General features: G+C 38.6%; 1 protein-coding gene across 1 annotated transcript in view; it reads right to left on the bottom strand.

The window, feature by feature from the left end:
• Positions 1-17650, bottom strand: part of THRB (thyroid hormone receptor beta) — a 395989-nt gene that overhangs the window by 25304 nt on the left and 353035 nt on the right. Inside the window, exons 6-7 of the mRNA XM_049766061.1 lie at positions 15684-15831; positions 11551-11756 (exon numbers count right to left, since the gene is read on the bottom strand). Of these exons, the coding sequence (XP_049622018.1) occupies positions 11551-11756; positions 15684-15831 (354 nt within the window). The remainder of the gene's footprint in view (positions 1-11550; positions 11757-15683; positions 15832-17650) is intronic.

Here is a 17650-nt window from a genome sequence, read left to right as displayed (position 1 = left end):
TAACAAACTGCCCCAAACTTAGTGACTTAGCACAACACTTATTTTTTTTTTTTAACTATTTTTGATTTGGGAGTATTGATGGTCTTGGTTGAGTTGTTCCCACCTATATCCCTTTTATAACTGTCACCAAATGATGAAAGAGGTTGGTATCATCCAAAGGTTTCTTTACTCATATTTCTGTTATCTAGACAGTTTGGTAATCTTCCTATAAGTGTCATCTCATAGTTGGTTTGGGATTCCTTACAACATGGTGGTCTCAGAGTAGTTGGATTTATTTATATGGAAGTGAGATTCCCTTAAGGCCTAAAGGCCAGGTGGCTTCCTCTTCGAAGATAACCAAGGGAAAACAGCAAGACTTCTTAGAACTCAGCCTCAGAAGCCACTCAATCATTACTTCTGCCAAAACCTATAATTTTTTAGTTTGTTTTTGGAACATACCTGGCCATTCTCAGATTTTACTTCCACTCTGTTCAGAGATCACTTCTGGAGATACCTGGGGAATCATATGCAGTGCCAGGGATCAACCCAGAGTCAGCTATGTGCCTGCTATACTATTTCTCTGGCACCCAAATCAATAATTTAAAGGAATCACAGTCTCGTCTATATTCCAAGGAAGGGAGAAGAAGTAGATTAGACTCTGTAGACAAGAAGGATTACGTACATGAAGAAAGGCTTTAATGGCAGTTATCCTAGAGAAAAGCTTCAACTTGTATGAGTTTTAATTACACTCCTGTTTAGCACTGGCAATGTAGATTCAATCATATTTTCCCCAGGGAGATGCTGGTATGATGCTGGTATGATATATCAGGCATATACAGGGACTGACTGAGAGAAATTAATTTAATTGTAGGGAGAGAAAGGACTGTGGAGGTGCTTTGATTTCCCATTGCATTAAGTAAAAATGGCTCAGGGAAGCAATTCCTTTTGTCTTAATGTTGTTATAGGGTCACACCTGGTATAGCTCATTCTGGGTTCTGTGCTGAGGGGATTACTCCTGACAGGCTATAGATACCATATGGTATTCAGGGGATCAAATTTAGGTTGGCAGCATGCAAGGCAAGCAGCTTACTTGTTGTATTATATTTCCAGCCCCCAGTTTTTGTATTAAAATAGTCATAATATCTATGTACAGTGTATACTTCTACCTACACATCCATCCATCTTCCATACTTCCATCATGTTGGGCCTTTCCAGTAGTGCCCAGGAACCTAGGAGGCCACTCCTAGCTATACCAGGCCTGATGGTTAGGTTCTTGGGCCAGGCTACATAGTAATGTATGTAGTTATAAATTCAGTGGTACTGGGGCTACCAGGACTATACTCTGCAGTGCTTTGGGGAAATGCAATATTAGGGATTAAATCCCAGGACTCACACCTGCCAAGCATGTGAGTTAACTTATTTATTTATTTATTTATTTATTTATTTATTTATTTATTTATTTATTTTAGCCACACCAGGTAGTGCTCAGGTTTGCTCCTGGCTCTGCACTCAGAAATTACTCCTGGCAAGTTTAGGGGACCATATGGGATTCCAGGGATCTAACATGGGTTGGCTGCTTAGAAGGCAAATTCACTACCTACTGTGCTATCTCTCTGGCCCCTAGCTTAAAAAATATTTTTTAATTGAAACCATTGAAACTTTACAGAGTTTGGGTTTCAGGCATACAATATATCAAGCCCAATCCCACAGTCAGTGTTGACCTCTCTCCACTAACATTCCCAGAGTGCATCCCATACTACTAGCCTCTGTACCCCTAGTCTGCCAGCATAACAGGCCCATTTTTAATTATGGTTGTTAAAATTTGGGTCTTCTAATTTTATTGTTGTTGACTGTGGCATGGCTATTTAGTTCTGTCCTTTCCTTTTTTTGTTTTTGTTTTGGGGTCACACCCGGCAGCACTCAGGAGTTACTCCTAGCTCTGTGCTCAGAAGTCACTCCTGGCAGGCTCAGGGTCTATATAGGATGCCGGGATTCAAACCAGGTCTGTCCTGTGTTAGCCGCATGCAAGGCAAATGCCTTACTGCTGTGCTATCATTCTGGCCCCAGTTCTGTCCTTTCTTTTTTTTTTTTTTTTTTTTTTTTTGGTTTTTGGGCCACACCCGGTAACGCTCAGGGGTTACTCCTGGCTATGCACTCAGAAGTCGCTCCTGGCTTGGGGGACCATATGGGATGCCGGGGGATCGAACCGCGGTCCGTCTCCTAGGCTAGCGCAGGTAAGGCAGGCACCTTACCTCCAGCGCCACCGCCCGGCCCCAGTTCTGTCCTTTCTTAACACCACCAATTCATCTGAGACCTCTTGGCCTCTGTCATATATGTATTTCTCCTCCACTCAATTTCTTTCATTCCCCTCACACTGGGGAATGAAAAAAAAAAAAAAGCACCAAGCTTTTTGAGTTATCTTTCCAGCTCCAGAGAGTGACAATTTCTTGAACATATCAAGTATTCATAAAATATACTTTTCATGTCTATTTCACAAGGAGAGACAATATTGGTAGAAAAAAAAACAGTTGCTCTGAAAATCTGTCAGATGCTTGAAGAAAACTCTTTCATGCATGGATAAACTTATAGCCTGGAGAGAAAACTGTCCACAAATCATCCTGTTCCAAACTGGTTTTGGATCCTGCTAAAGATATCAGAGTGACAAAATTACTGTCTTTATGAATAAAAGTTTAAGATTTTATTGGGTTTAATTTGCAGAAGACATGCTATTTGGGGTGGGGTGCAATCTCGGGGTGCTGATTCTCCGATACTCATGAAGGTCCTAGAGCTGCTCATAAAATATCCTAAGCTAAGAGCATGGCTGGTCTCTGAGATAGTCCTACTCTGCTCATGCTGAGATGCAGAGGTGGTGAGTGCTGAATCTAGACTGGAAGAGTGGGCTGGCTTATGAGAGGGGCCCAGCCACTTTCTAGTGATTTCTAGCAAAATTTTGGAGTTGATAGGCAGATCTGAAAATGGGGATAGTCATTCAAAGCAGTATGAGTTCCATATGAGAAGTGAATGCAATGGATCTTCACATTGCTTTAACAACATCATATACTGAAATTTCAAGATGTCTCCCTTTTTTATATTATAGTCCCCTTCCTTAATCTCTGCTTTCAAGTCTCATTGTCTTTCTGAGGGTGAAAATCATTTACTTGAAGTTAAACATTTTCACTTCTATTGAAAAAATGAAAGCAATACATCATTCTCAGGATTATTCTCAAGATGAGATTTCAGAGTGAGTTTAGGAAACAAAATACATTATGAAGAGCTTTAGAGGGAGAAATGGTTTAAAAAGTGAAAGCTAAAGGATAAAAATTGCATAATCTACTCTGACCTCTCTTTAATGCTGTGCATAAAAGTTCAATAAAAATGAATTATAGGGGTAGGCGCGGTGACACAAGCAGTAAGGTGTCTGCTTTGCCTGTGCTAGCCTAGGACTAACCACGGTTCAATCCCATATGGTCTACCAAACCAGGAGCAATTTCTAAGCACATAGCCAGGAATAACTGTGAGTGTCACCGGGTGTGGCCCCAAAACCAAAACCAAAACAAAACAAAACAAAACAAAACAAGGTTAAAGACCTTGATATTAGACCTGAAACCATAAGTTACATAGAGGAAAATATAGGCAGAACTCTCCAGGACATTGAAGTTAAAGGCATCTTTAAAGGTGTAAGACCATTACCAAAAAAGTGACATAAAAGAAAGCAAAGATAAACAAGTAGGATTACTTTAAACTATGAAACTTTAATACCTTAGAAAAAGGTTACTAGAGTACAAATGGTGACTAATGTTCATGGAATGGAAGAAACTCTTCACCTCATACCTATCTGATAAGGGACTACTATCTAAGATATGGAAGGCACTAATAGTTCTTCACAAGAAAAAAATCTAACCCTATACAAAAATGGGAAGAGATGTACAGAAACTTCCTCAAAGAAGAAATACAGATGGCTAAAAGGCATATGGAAAAATGCACCACATTCTTGCATCACCTCATTGAGGAGATGCAAATCAAAACAATAAGAAGATATCTCATACCATAGAGATTGGCACACAAAGAACATGAACAACCAGCAGGGAGTAAGGATTCATTCACTGCTTTGGGGAAATGTTGACTGGTCCTCATTAAATTAGAAATGACCCAGGAATAACAATCCCAGGAATATGCCCTAGTGATCCAAAAACACAATGCAGAAAAGTCTTTTGTACGCCTATGTTCATTGGAGCATATTCACAATAGCCAGAATCTGGAAACAACTCAAGTGCCCAAGAACGTATATGTGGATAAAGAAACAATGGTGCATTTACACTACAGAAAAATACACAGCTCTTAGAAAAAAACGCAGTCATAAAATTTGCTTGTACATGGATGGATATGAGATTATTAGGCTGAGAAAAATAAGTCAGAGGGAGAGGGACATAGAAAAATCACACTCACGCCCAGAAAGGGGAAGCCGCTGAACTCTGCTGGAACTCAGATGCCAGCACCCCTATCTGCCTGTCTTCTGTGCTGTGCTCCATTTTTGGCCTGATTTCATCCTGTGTGTGGCTCATCTGTGGACAGCTCGCCTACCCTGGAGTCTTCCCTGGAGCTGAGTTTACCTGACCAGAAAGGGGAAGCCGCTGAACTCTGCTGGAACTCAGATGCCAGCACCCCTATCTGCCTGTTTTCTATGCTGTGCTCCATTTTTGGCCTGATTTCATCCTGCGTGTGGCTCATCTATGGCTTGCCTTCCCTGGAGCTGAGCTTACACACCCAGAAAGGGGAAGCTGCTGAACTCTGCTGGAACTCAGATGCCAGCACCCCTATCTGCCTGTCTTCTGTGCTGTGCTCCATTTTCAACCTGATTTCATCCAGTGTGTGGTTCATCTGCGGATGGCTCGCCTTCCCTGGAGCTGAGCTTACCCAACCAGAAAGGGGAAGCTGCTGAACTCTACTGGAACTCAGATGCCAGCACCCCTATCTGCCTGTCTTCTGTGCTGTGCTCCATTTTTGGCCTGATTTCATCCTGTGTGTGGCTCATATGCGGACGGCTTGCCTTCCCTGGAGCCTTCCCTGGAGGTGAGTTTACAAGCCCAGAAAGGGTGGAGCCAGAGGGGCACGGCCGCTCCACTTCGCTTTCCGGAGAGTGATTTATTTATTTAGCTAATGAATACAATTAGCTTCATTTAGCTAATGAATACAACTACAACACATAGAAAAACCCACAATACAAGTGCGACGATGGGGAAACAACGCAGCGCCAGACATAGACAATGACGATGGCAACTCTGATGACTTGAACATGACCAACCAACTAGTCAGTCTCTCAGATAAGGAGTTTAGAGTCGCAATATGGAAGATGTTCAAAGAATGCAAAGAAAGTATAGAAGAGAAAACTAATAAGAATCAAGAGAATATGAAGATAGAAATCAGAAAATTCCAAACTAAAATTTCAGGTCAACTAACAGGTCTGAAAAACTCAGTAGATGAATTGAAAAAAAAAAACATGGTTGAGCTTTCCCACAGGTTAACCGCAGCTGATGATAGAATTAGTACACTGGAAGATGAGATGAATAACAACTTCATACAGCAGAAGAAATTGGAAAAAAGCCTTAAAGCAAATGATCAAACAATGGAAAAATTACTCAAAGAATGGGAACAGATGAAAATAGAAGTCTATGATAAGTTCAACAGAAACAATTTAAGAATCATTGGAGTCCCAGAGACCCAGGAAGAAAATCTCCAGGAAGAATCAATGGTCAAGAACATCATTAAAGAGAAACTACCAGAGCTAATGAAAACATGTGATCAAATCCTGCATGCCCGAAGAGTAACAACTAAAAGAGGCCCCAGAAAAAACACCCCAAGACACATCCTAGTCACAATGATGAATCCCACAGATAGAGACAGAATTCTGAAAGCAGCAAGATCGGAAAGAGAAATTACATTCAAGAGAACATCCTTGAGATTTACTGCAGACCTGTCACCAGAAACACTCAAGGCCAGAAGGCAGTGGTGGGACATAGTAACAAAACTCAATGAAATAAATGCTTCGCCTAGAATACTGCACCCAGCAAAACTCACTTTCAGGTTTGAAGGAACAATACATGGTTTCACAGACAAACAACAGCTCAGAAACTTTACAGACTCAAGACCATTCTTAAAAGAAAAACTGAACGGCCTACATTAACACAAGACTGACCAACAGACACACCAAACTTTGATATAAAGATGGCACTAACTCCCAGGACAATTCTTTCTCTCAATGTCAATGGACTAAATGCACCAGTTAAGAGACACAGAGTGGCTAAATGGATCAAAAAACTTAATCCAACCTTCTGCTGCCTACAAGAAACGCACCTGAATAGTCAGAACAAACATAGACTCAAAATAAAAGGCTGGAGGAAAATCATCCAAGCAAACAACACCCATAAAAAAGCTGGAGTGGCCATACTAATATAAGATAATGCAAACTTTATACTTAGGAAAGTTGTAAGGGACAAAGATGGACATTTTGTATTAATCAAGGGATACGTACAGCAGGAAGAAATCATGCTCCTAAACATATATGCACCAAATGAGGGGCCAGCAAAATATTTAATACAACTGTTGACAAATCTGAAAAATAATATCAATAACAACACAATAATTGTGGGGGACCTCAACACGGCTTTGTCAACATTGGATAGGTCAACCAGACTGAAACCCAACAAGAATATACTAGACCTGAAAAGACAAATGGAAGAAAGAGGCCTAGTAGATATATACAGGACACTCCATCCCCAGAAGCCCGGATACACATTCTTCTCTAATGTACATGGGACATTCTCCAGGATTGACTACATGCTGGCACATAAAACATACCTCCATAATATCAAGAGGATAGATATTTTGCAGGCTACCTTCACTGACCACAGGCCCTGAAATTATATGTGAACTATAAAGGGACACAGAAGAAAAACTTTAATACCTGTAAGTTAAACAGCCTAATACTGAATAACCAGTGGGTCTGAGATGAAATCAAAGAGAAAATCAAAACCTTCCTAGAAACAAATGACAATGGAGACACAAACTATCAGAACCTATGGGACACAGCAAAAGCAGTACTGAGAGGAGAATTTATAGCTTTGCAAGCACACATCAGGAAAGAAGAAGGGGCATACCTGAATAGCTTAATGACACAGCTTATAGAATTAGAAAGTACTCAACAAAAGGACCCAAAAATAGGGAGACAGAAGGAAATAACAAAGCTGAGAGCAGAAATCAATGAAGTGGAAACCCGAAAAACAATCCAAAAGATCAACAAAATTAGAAGTTGGTTCTTTGAAAAAATAAACAAGATTGATAGACCACTGGCAAAACTAACAAAGAAAGATAGAGGGAAACTTGATAATTTCTATTAAGAATAAAAAAGGAGAGATCACTACTGATATGGTAGAGATCCAAAGGGTATTCAGAAACTACTTTGAGAAACTCTATGCCACTAAAAATGAAAACCTGGAAGAAATGGATAAATTTTTGGACTCTTATAATCTTCCATGGTGGAATGAAGAGGATGTAGCATATCCAAACACAACCATCACTGTTGAGGAAATTAAGACAGTAATCAAATGTCTGTCCAAAAACAAAAATCCAGGACCAGATGGATTTACTAATGAATATTTTCAAACCTTTCAAGAGGAACTTTTACCAATCCTGGGAAGACTCTTTCTTGAATTAGAAAAAACAGAAACAGTTCCAAATAGCTTTTATGAAGCCAACATCACCTTGATACCTAAACCAGGCAGAGATGCTACCAAAAAAGAAAATTACAGACCAATATCGCTGATGAATACAAATGCAAAGATCCTCAACAAAATCCTGGCAAATAGGATTCAATGCCTCATTAAGAAGATCATCCACTACGATCAAGTAGGTTTCATGCCAGGAATGCAAAGATGGTTTAACATCCGTAAATCTATCAACATAATACACAACATCAACAACAAAAAACAATAAAAATCACATGATCATATCAATAGACGCAGAGAAAGCATTTGATAAGGTCCAACACCCATTCTTGATCAAAACTCTCAGCAAGATGGGAATGGAAGGAACCTTTCTCAATATAGTTAATGTCATCTACCACAAGCCAGAGGCAAATATTGTCCTGAATGGAGAAAAAACTAAAAGCCTTTCCTCTAAATTCTGGCACAAGAAAAGGCTGTCCTTTCTCACCACTCCTATTCAACATAGCACTGGAAGTACTTGCTATAGCGATTAGGCAAGAAAAAGATATCAAGGGAATCCAGTTAGGAATGAAGAAGTCATGCTCTCACTGTTTGCAGAGGACATGATACTTTACCTAGAAAACTCTAAAGTCTCTACAAAAAAGCTTCTAGAAACAATAGACTCATATAGCAAAGTGGCAGGCTATAAAATTAACACACAAAAATCAATGGCCTTTCTATACACCAATAGTAATAAGGAAGAAATAGACATTAAGAAAACAACCCCATTCACAATAGTGCCACCAAAACTCAAATATCTTGGAATCAACTTGACTAAAAATGTGAAGGACCTATACAAAGAAAACTATAAAACTCTGCTCCAAGAAATAAGAGAGGACATGCGGAAATGGAAGCACATATCCTGCTCATGGATTGGCAGGATTAACATCATTAAAATGGCAATACTCCCCAAAGCATTGTACAGATTTAATGCGATCCCTCTAAAGATACCCATGACATTCTTCAAAGAAGTGGATCAGGCACTTTTGAAATTTATATGGAACAATAAACACCCTAGAATAGCTAAAACAATCATTGGAAAAACGAATATGGAAGGAATTACTTTCCCCAATTTTAAACTGTACTACAAAGCAATAGTTATCAAAACAGCATGGTATTGGAATAAGGATAGGTCCTCAGATCAGTGGAATAGGCTTGAATACTCAGAGAATGTTCCCCAGATACACAATCACCTAATTTTTGATAAAGGAGCAAGAAATCCTAAATGGAGCAAAGAAAGCCTCTTCAACAAGTGCTGTTGGCACAACTGGCTAGCCACTTACAAAAAATTGAACTTAGACCCTCAGCTAACATCATGTATAAAGGTTAAATCCAAATGGATGAAAGACCTCGATATCAGACATGAAACCATAAGATACATAGAACAATACATAGGTAAAACACTCCAGGACATTGAGACTAAAGGCATCTTCAAAGAGGAGACTGCACTCTCCAAGCAAGTGAAAGCAGAGATTAACAGATGGGAATATATTAAACTGAGAAACTTCTGCACCTCAAAAGAAATAGCACCCAGGATACAAGAGCCCCCCCACTGAGTGGGAGAAACTATTCACCCAATACCCATCAGACAACGGGCTAATGTTCAATATATACAAGGCACTAACAGAAATTTACAAGAAAAAACATCTAATCCCATCAAAAAATGGGGAGAAGAAATGAACAGACACTTTGACTAAGAAGAAATACAAATGGCCAAAAGACACATGAAGAAATGCTCCACATCACTAATCATCAGGGAAATGCAAATCCAAACAACTAGGAGGTACCACCTCACACCCCAGAGATTGGCAGACATCACAAAGAATGAGAATAAACAGTGTTGGCGGGGATGTGGAGAGAAAGGAACTCTTATTCACTGCTGGTGGGAATGCCATCTAGTTCAACCTTTATGGAAAGCAATATGGGGATTCCTCTAAAAACTGGAAATCGAGCTCCCATATGACCCAGCTATACCACTCCTAGAAACATACCCTAGGAACACAAAAATACAATACAAAAACCCCTTCCTTAGACTTATATTTATTGCAGCACTATTTACCATAGCAAGACTCTGGAAACAGACAAGATACCCTTCAACAGATGAATGTCTAAAGAAACTGTGGTACATATACACAATGGAATATTATGCAGCTGTCAGGAGAGATGAAGTCATGAAATTTTCCTATACATGGATGTACATGGAATCTATTATGCTGAGTGAAATGTCAGAGAGAGAGAGAAAGATGCAGAATGGTCTCACTCATCTATGTGTTTTAAGAAAAATGAAAGACATTCTTGCAATAATAATTTTCAGACACAAAAGAGAAAAGAGCTGGAAGTTCCAGCTCACCTCATGAAGCTCACCACAAACAATAGTGAGTTTAGTTAGAGAAATGACTACGTTTTGAATTATCCTAATAATGAGAATGTACGAGGGAAATAAAAAGCCTGTCTAGAGTACAGGCTTGGGTTAAATGGGGAGGAGGGAAATATGGGACATTGGTGATGGGAATGTTGCACTGGTGATGGGTGGTGTTCTTTACATGACTGAAACCCAAACACAATCATGTATGTAATAAAGTTGTTTAAATAAAAAATTATAAAATATAAAGAAAAATCACACTCACTTGTGGAATATAAAATAATGTATGGTATTAATATCCAAAGACAAAAGAGATGAGGGTCAGGAGGATCAGTCTATGATAGAAAGCTTGCCATAAATAGTTGGGGAGTACAGTTAGGGTAGATAGAGAAGGGACCATTATGACAATGACAGTTGGAAATGATTATTCTGGGCAAGAACTAGGTGCTGAAAGGAGATAAAATGATAGCTCTGATACCCCTTTAGTAAGAATATTGCAAACCAGTGTCTAAAAGGAAAAAAGGGTGGAAAGGAGGAAGGGAAAGAAAGGAGAGAGAGATAGAGAGAGAACGAGAAAGAGGAGAGAGTGAGGGGAAGAGAGAGAGAGGGAGAGGCTCTCTGCTACAGAGGCAAGAAGGAGAGAGGGCAACAGGAAAGGATGGGAGAAAAACTGGGGCATTGATGGCAAGAAATTTGCACTGGTGAAGGATGTTGTACATTATATGACTGAAGCACAATTATGTACAACGTTGTGCTTGTGTATCTTACAGCAATTTAATTAAAGTATTTATTTATAAAAATAAAATAAGACATCAAAGGGAAAAAAGAATTGCATTATCTAGTTGATTTAGGATTGCTAATAAGTCCCAGATCAACATTATACTAGGTGATGTAGGTCATATAAGTCACAAAATGAAACATAATGTGACTTTAGAAACTGCTGTAGAATTCACTGACTAACAAACAGCAAATGATGGAAATGACTTTTACTTTCAGACAAATAAGGATTCAAATTGAGGCTCTGGGATTAGGAAAATAGTACAAGGAGCAAGGTAAATGTCTGACCCTAGTTCCATCCCTGGGATCACAGTCCCTTGAACATCAACAGGTATCGACTTGGAGGTCCCCGAGTATTGCTAGGGTGGCCCAGATGGCCCCTGACACTGCAGTGCTTGAGCAATACACCCTGAACTATAAACTTTACTGAATGGCTGTCCCAACTGAGTATTGTGAAGAGTGGCTTCTGAGCTCTCTTTGTACCCCTTGAGAGGCTGCTTTCTCCCTAGACTCCCTCAAAAAATCCAAAAGCCAAGTCCAAAAAGCAAATCTGGGCCCTGCAAATTTTCAGAGCTGCAGGCTCCCATTCAGTCCAATGGAGCTGTCACAGTCGGAGTGCAGGGCCAGGAGGATTGATTGAGCTGAGACAGGCAGCTAAGCCAGGAGCCTTACCAGGAATTTCCGCTTCTGCTTCCAGTGGCTGCCTTGGGCATTGGTGGCCACGTGGGCTTCTGTGACAGTTTTGATGAGCTCCCACTCTTCGTCTGTGGGCTCTGGCTTATGCCCGATGGATTTCTGCAGCTCTTCCCTCCGTCTCTTTTCTCGATTCTCCTCTATTAGTTTCCTCTTTGCCAGTCGCTTGCTGTCATCCAGTACCACTGGGAGAGGGACAAAGTGAGACAAAGTACACAAATACCTCCCAGACAAATAAATGGTCACTGCAAACCCCATAGCCTCAGGGGTGGGACCAAGGTACACAGATGGCTGAGTGTGCCATCTTCTTCTCCTTGTCGGGAAACTGCTATTGACTAGCCATTGCCCTACAAGAGTCCCAGTTGCAAACATCCAATGCCTGGCCAACTTTTCAAAACAAAGACCTGGGTAGCTGGACACCATGCAAATGCAATCAAACAGAAGGTGGCATTAAATAAACACACAGTAGAGAGTTAAGACCTACATCCGTAGGTCTGCACAGTTGAGTCAGACTAGTCTATCATTTAAGTTACACTTAGGATTTCTGTTCCTCCCTCTCTTCCAGCAAAGGACTTTTAGTTCAAAATTGTTCGGAGAAGTAAATGGAAGGCTAATTGTTCCTTCTTCAGAGGAAAATAGGACCCTAGTTTTAGCCTCCTTGAGAGTTAATTAGAATGAGGCTGGACCTATTTTGGATTTCAAAGATACTCAATTTGCATTACTGTCTATGTGATCAACCTTCAATGACTGTTAAAGAGCTCAAGTTTTAAAACCTAAAAATACCTGGTTTGACAACTATCACACTCTTAAAATTTTTGTTTAAATTTTATAAATGAAATTACAAAGTTATTTGTGACCTCCGGCATACAATATCAATACCTTCATCAGTGTTCACATCCCTTCTTCATTGTCACCCTACCCACAATTGCCTCCTACCAATTAGACTGCTTCTGTAAGAGGTGATTTACAAAAAAGTTTTTGCATGACTGTTTACATTACTGTTGCTGATTGAGTTACATACATAACACTTTACTATATCTCAACACTTCTTCCTTGCCCCTCCATCATAAATATTGAACGCTTTCTTCTACTACATATATTGGCCTCTTCTTGACTTATCTCCTACTCCCCTCAAGTGGCATGTTTCCTACTGAATGTTCTTTGTTCTCATGTTCTTTGTTTCCATTGTCTTTGGGTATTCATTATTATTTCATTGGGTTTTATTATATGCAGCATAAGATAAATCATTCTCTCTTCCTCTGACAACTTCACTCAGCCTGGTACTCTCTCTCTCCAGATCCCTGCACGTAACAGAAAATTTCATGACTTTATTCAAGTAATATTCCATTGTGTATATATACAATAGTTTATTCAGTCATCTATTCTGGGACACTTGGCTTCCCCCCCCTCCCCCAGATTTTGGTTATTGTGGATAGTGCTGCAAAGAGGCATATTCAAATAAATGGAGTTTTAGTACTACCACATTCAAGCTGTGTGACCTCTGACTAGTTGCTTAGGCTATCAGAGTATTAATTTATTCCTGAATTAAATGAGTTTAAAATTAATACATACACAAAAATAATACTCATTTGGGTATTCAAAGTGATAAGGCTTTACAAATGCTGGGTCAATGTAGTCATGACATTGACACGACATTTTAAAGAGAAATTAGAGCAAGTAACGCCAAATCTATACATTGTGGTTAATTTTCAAAACAAAACCATTTCATAGATCCTTAATAACTCTCAGTGGAATGGAAAGTCTCAGGAATTATACTGTAGGATTCTAGTAGTTTAGTCTAAAATGAATATAAGATATTATCTAGTCCAACTCCCTTCTTTCACAGAGGAGGAAGTTGATTCAGAGATGCTGTGACTTGCCTAAAGTCACACGGCAAGTTCATGGCAGAGCCTGTGCAAGACCCAGGACTCCTGACTCCAGTTCTATTTACAACATCATTGTCCTAGGGGCATTTTTTGATGAAGGTGTGACCTGGTAGGAAAAGAAAAAGCAAACATAGCAGGAGGAAGAGAACCAAATGTACTCAGCAAATCCACAAACTGCATAATGAAACCCCAGATCATGTAGATTTGTTTGGAACTTCAAAATCATGAGAGTATTTACAATTGTGGTATGGGAATTTATTTCCCTAACAAAAACCCCCAATGATGGGATATGACCCTAGGTAAGATAGTTTAGTATAGAATGCAAAGAGTTTGCAAAAATGCACCCAAGAAAGAATAATAAAACAGAAAAAAAATAGAATAGACAACAAATATCTGTAAATAGTTGCAAAAATGTGCCAGGAAAGCATATACTAGAACTGTTTAGGGAATTTTAGATATACGACCATAGTTCCCTTTGCTGTGTAAAAGCTTGGCCTTATTAGGTTAGCATGGATAGGCAAATGTCTGTAAATAATTGCCTTTGTTGGTTTAAGACAATGATGATGGAATGTGACAGAGAATGGGGCTCTCAATTCACAAGGCTATGAACTCCCAGTCCCCAGGCTTTTCTCTCTAATGTTTGTCTTCTGTTCTTAATTCCTGTGGTGTCTCTGCTTTAGACTTTTTCACCCAGAGTTGGTTACTGATATTGTGGGAAGTATAAAAGAGTCCTGGTAAGTCATGGTGGTTCACTTATTAAAGGGACAGGACAAATGGTTTATATTCATTGCCTCGTTCCTAAACTCTTCCACTGTGTAGGAGTCCTTGCAATTGATCTTGATGAGCATGATTTGACTTAATCCTGAAAATAACCCATGTAGTAGGCAATCAGCACAGAAGTGAAAAGCAAAGGTCAATCTGATAGTCACACAGCTAGCAGGTGGCAGTTCTGGGACTCCTCCATTAGTTCTTTCTGATGATGAAGCCTGAAGTCTTATAATGATGCCTAACACAGAAATCTCACTCAAAATTTCTTTCCACATGATCTAAATAAACACCGATTTATGTAATCTAGCATTCATATCTTTAGCTTCTCAATAATTCAATAAAACAGTTAATTTTAGTGACAACTAAGAATTTGGTTGTCAGTTAATTTCAGATACTAGGCATATTGTTGATAAGTGAAAAAGATTTTAGGAGATAAAGAACATGGTTGAACAGAGGTGTGTGAGAGGATTAACCCAGGATTACAGGTTAGTCTATGAGCCTACCACAACCCACCACTTTTATAAAGTTTCCAAATTATACATTTTTAATAGGCAAACCAGAAAATCGCAGATTTTTTATTCCAATAAAGAGAACCCTGATTATTGCATAGATAAAAGTTGTGCTTCCTCTTGTATGAAGTAAACACTCTCACTGCATTTCCCCCTTTTACTTCTCTTTAAAACTAAAACCTAGATTTGCTTATTGATGTATAAAAACATCATGTCAGAAGAAGCCATTAATATGAATTTCTGGCAAAAGGGAGGTCACACTTTCTGATCATGACTCCTATTTATTATTAGCTTAATTAAAGTGATGGGTATAAATCCCTTGCAGAGTGTGGGGAGAAGAAACCCCATGGGCTAATCTCGCCACCATATGCTATGACACTTGAAAAATTGGGGAGGACAATTTCAGCCTGGAATTTTTTTATGGTTAAAAATATAACAAACAACTAACTGCAGGATGACTCATACAATCGCACTCAACTTCACATTCTTTATAAATTTTTGAAAGTAATATTTTCTGCTGGTACACCATCTCCAAAAAATGTCCACAAAATAAACTCATATCTCTGCTTCTAAAAAACGTTGGGACGAGATGATGAGAGCCTCAATTTTGAATCTTGTTTGTAAAATAGTATCTTTCAAACAAATAGATAAAACCTTAGATTGGTAATCTTTACTGAAGGAAGATAACAGTCCTGCAAAGATGATGGTGTAGTTGAACTGTTTTCCCTCACCCATCATCTGTATTACTGCATAACTTGACAGAAGTTGATAGGGAAGAGGAGAAAAACCATCCAGCTATTGCTGGAAGAGAGGGGTCAGTGGGGGTCCAGGTATCTTTGCTCTGTCCAAATGGGGGCCTGCTTTCTTTTTGAATGGTTGACCTCTTTGAACCAAACCTATCCCCAATCAACACTCCTTCAATATAAAGCAAAAGAAAAAGATTACTTACAATCTGTTGCCATGCCAACATAGATGCACTTTTTAAAGCGACACTCCTGGCACTGATTTCGTGTGACTTTGTCTATGACACATTTTCCTTCATATTTACAGGAATAAGATGGATGAAGATTTTTCTGAATGGTTCTTCTAAAGAAACCCTAAATGAAAAAGAAAGAAGCAAGATAATAGGTTGGTATTTTTTTTAGAAATAAATGACTAGAATTTGTGTCTTCATGCAGTGAGGGATTGTTCTATTTCTTACCTATATAGCCCTATAGATAGCTCTACCCATTATACAGGAAAACAGACCCAAAGCGAATCTAAAAAATTCTCAATCTGAACTGAAGTATTGTGTGCGTATAATTTTAATATCTTTCTTTAGCATATAGCCAAATAGAGGTTGTCAAGAAAATTTAGTGTTTGCTTTCTTTTTCTTTATTCAGAAAAATAATACAACAAAGCATGCTAATACAAAGTAATTAAATAGATGTATTAAATGCCTTTAGAGATTTAGTCTAATTTTAGCTTTTGAATCTTGATATGTCCATGGCCAGCTCAGATAGTCATTCAAGCAATGATTCTTGGGGAGTAGAAAATTCCAGGATCTCTATCCCTATAATTTATTATATTGTAATTTCACCTTATTTACCTTTTCTTTTCTTCAGTATCTGCAGACATATACCTTCATTTTGTTTCAGATTTAGCTACCTTATATTATATATATACCTTATATTATATTATATTCTGAAGGGTATATTGTTACATACAAGTGTTTTCTGGATGGACATGATATTTAATTCTTGGCAACAGTATTTACGTATTGTAGGACCTAATAGGACAGAGAACATTTATTGTGAGGGGCACACTGCAGGTGCTGGAGGCTATGTTCCATCTCCTCCTACACTCCTATACTGTCTCTTACACAATCTAACTAGGTAGGTAATCAATATTACTATTGAAGGATGAACAAAATGAACAGGTTAAATCACATGGCCAGAAATTTCACAGCAATTATATATGAAAACTCAGCTTGCAACTCAGGACAGTAAATCCTACTTAGTTTAAGACCTTATGTAATATAAATTAGAATCAGTTTTTTGTTGTATTTAAATGGTTTTTAGATGAACAAATTATATAAATAGTTCCTTCCCATCCATACCTCAAAACAAAACAAAACAAAACTTTTCCCAAAACAATAACACACCTTTCCTTTCATCTCATTGCTAGAGCAATAAGATACTTCCACCTTTGAAGGATATTCTTCATAATAAAGATAAGGGGATGTATCTTTAAATCTGTTAGACAAGTGATGGAACTGAAGTTTCAGATGATCTTCAGAGGTTTCAAATTTACTTGACTTATCATCTTTTCAGAAAAAAAATCCCTTGGTACCCCCTGGAATGCTTAAGTGACTGTTGCTGAATTCCCAGGGCACAGTGTCATCCATTTTGGGAAATACTGACCTATATTAGCTTAAACTTTAGTTGTTCTATTTAATTTTCCTTGGCTTGGATTATGCACATCTATTCCTTTTGTACTTCCTACTCAAATGCAAAAGCTATTCCTAAATTGAAAGTTAAAAAATTGACATAAAATTACTGAGACGAATAAAATCATTTTTTAAGGCCTGTGTGAAAATCTCTAATTCTTCAAGTTATAACAGAAAAACCATTCTCTTAGGTGTAGGTTTGCATTCTTAGACGCCTGAGTCCATTAGTTTGAATTGTGGATCTTTCCTATTACAAGAATAATTATGTCATGTAAGGAACAGTTATTTGAGCTGCTAGCAGAACTTCCCTGTGTATTCAAGGTGGGCAAATCCTACTAAGGTTTGAACATCAGAGCATTCCACAAAAGTGCAGAATAAATTTTCATGTGAACCTCCCTCCTCTATTTCTATTACTTTCTGTTCAATGCACCCTTCCAGATTACTCCAGTTTGGAGGGAAGATAGATAATTAGAGATAATTGGAGGTTC

This window comes from Suncus etruscus, chromosome 20 (genome assembly GCF_024139225.1).
Source record: "Suncus etruscus isolate mSunEtr1 chromosome 20, mSunEtr1.pri.cur, whole genome shotgun sequence".
Taxonomy (NCBI): domain Eukaryota; kingdom Metazoa; phylum Chordata; class Mammalia; order Eulipotyphla; family Soricidae; genus Suncus; species Suncus etruscus.
The sequence above is the reverse complement of the archived record's forward strand: the minus strand, read 5'-3'. Positions and strand labels throughout refer to the sequence as shown.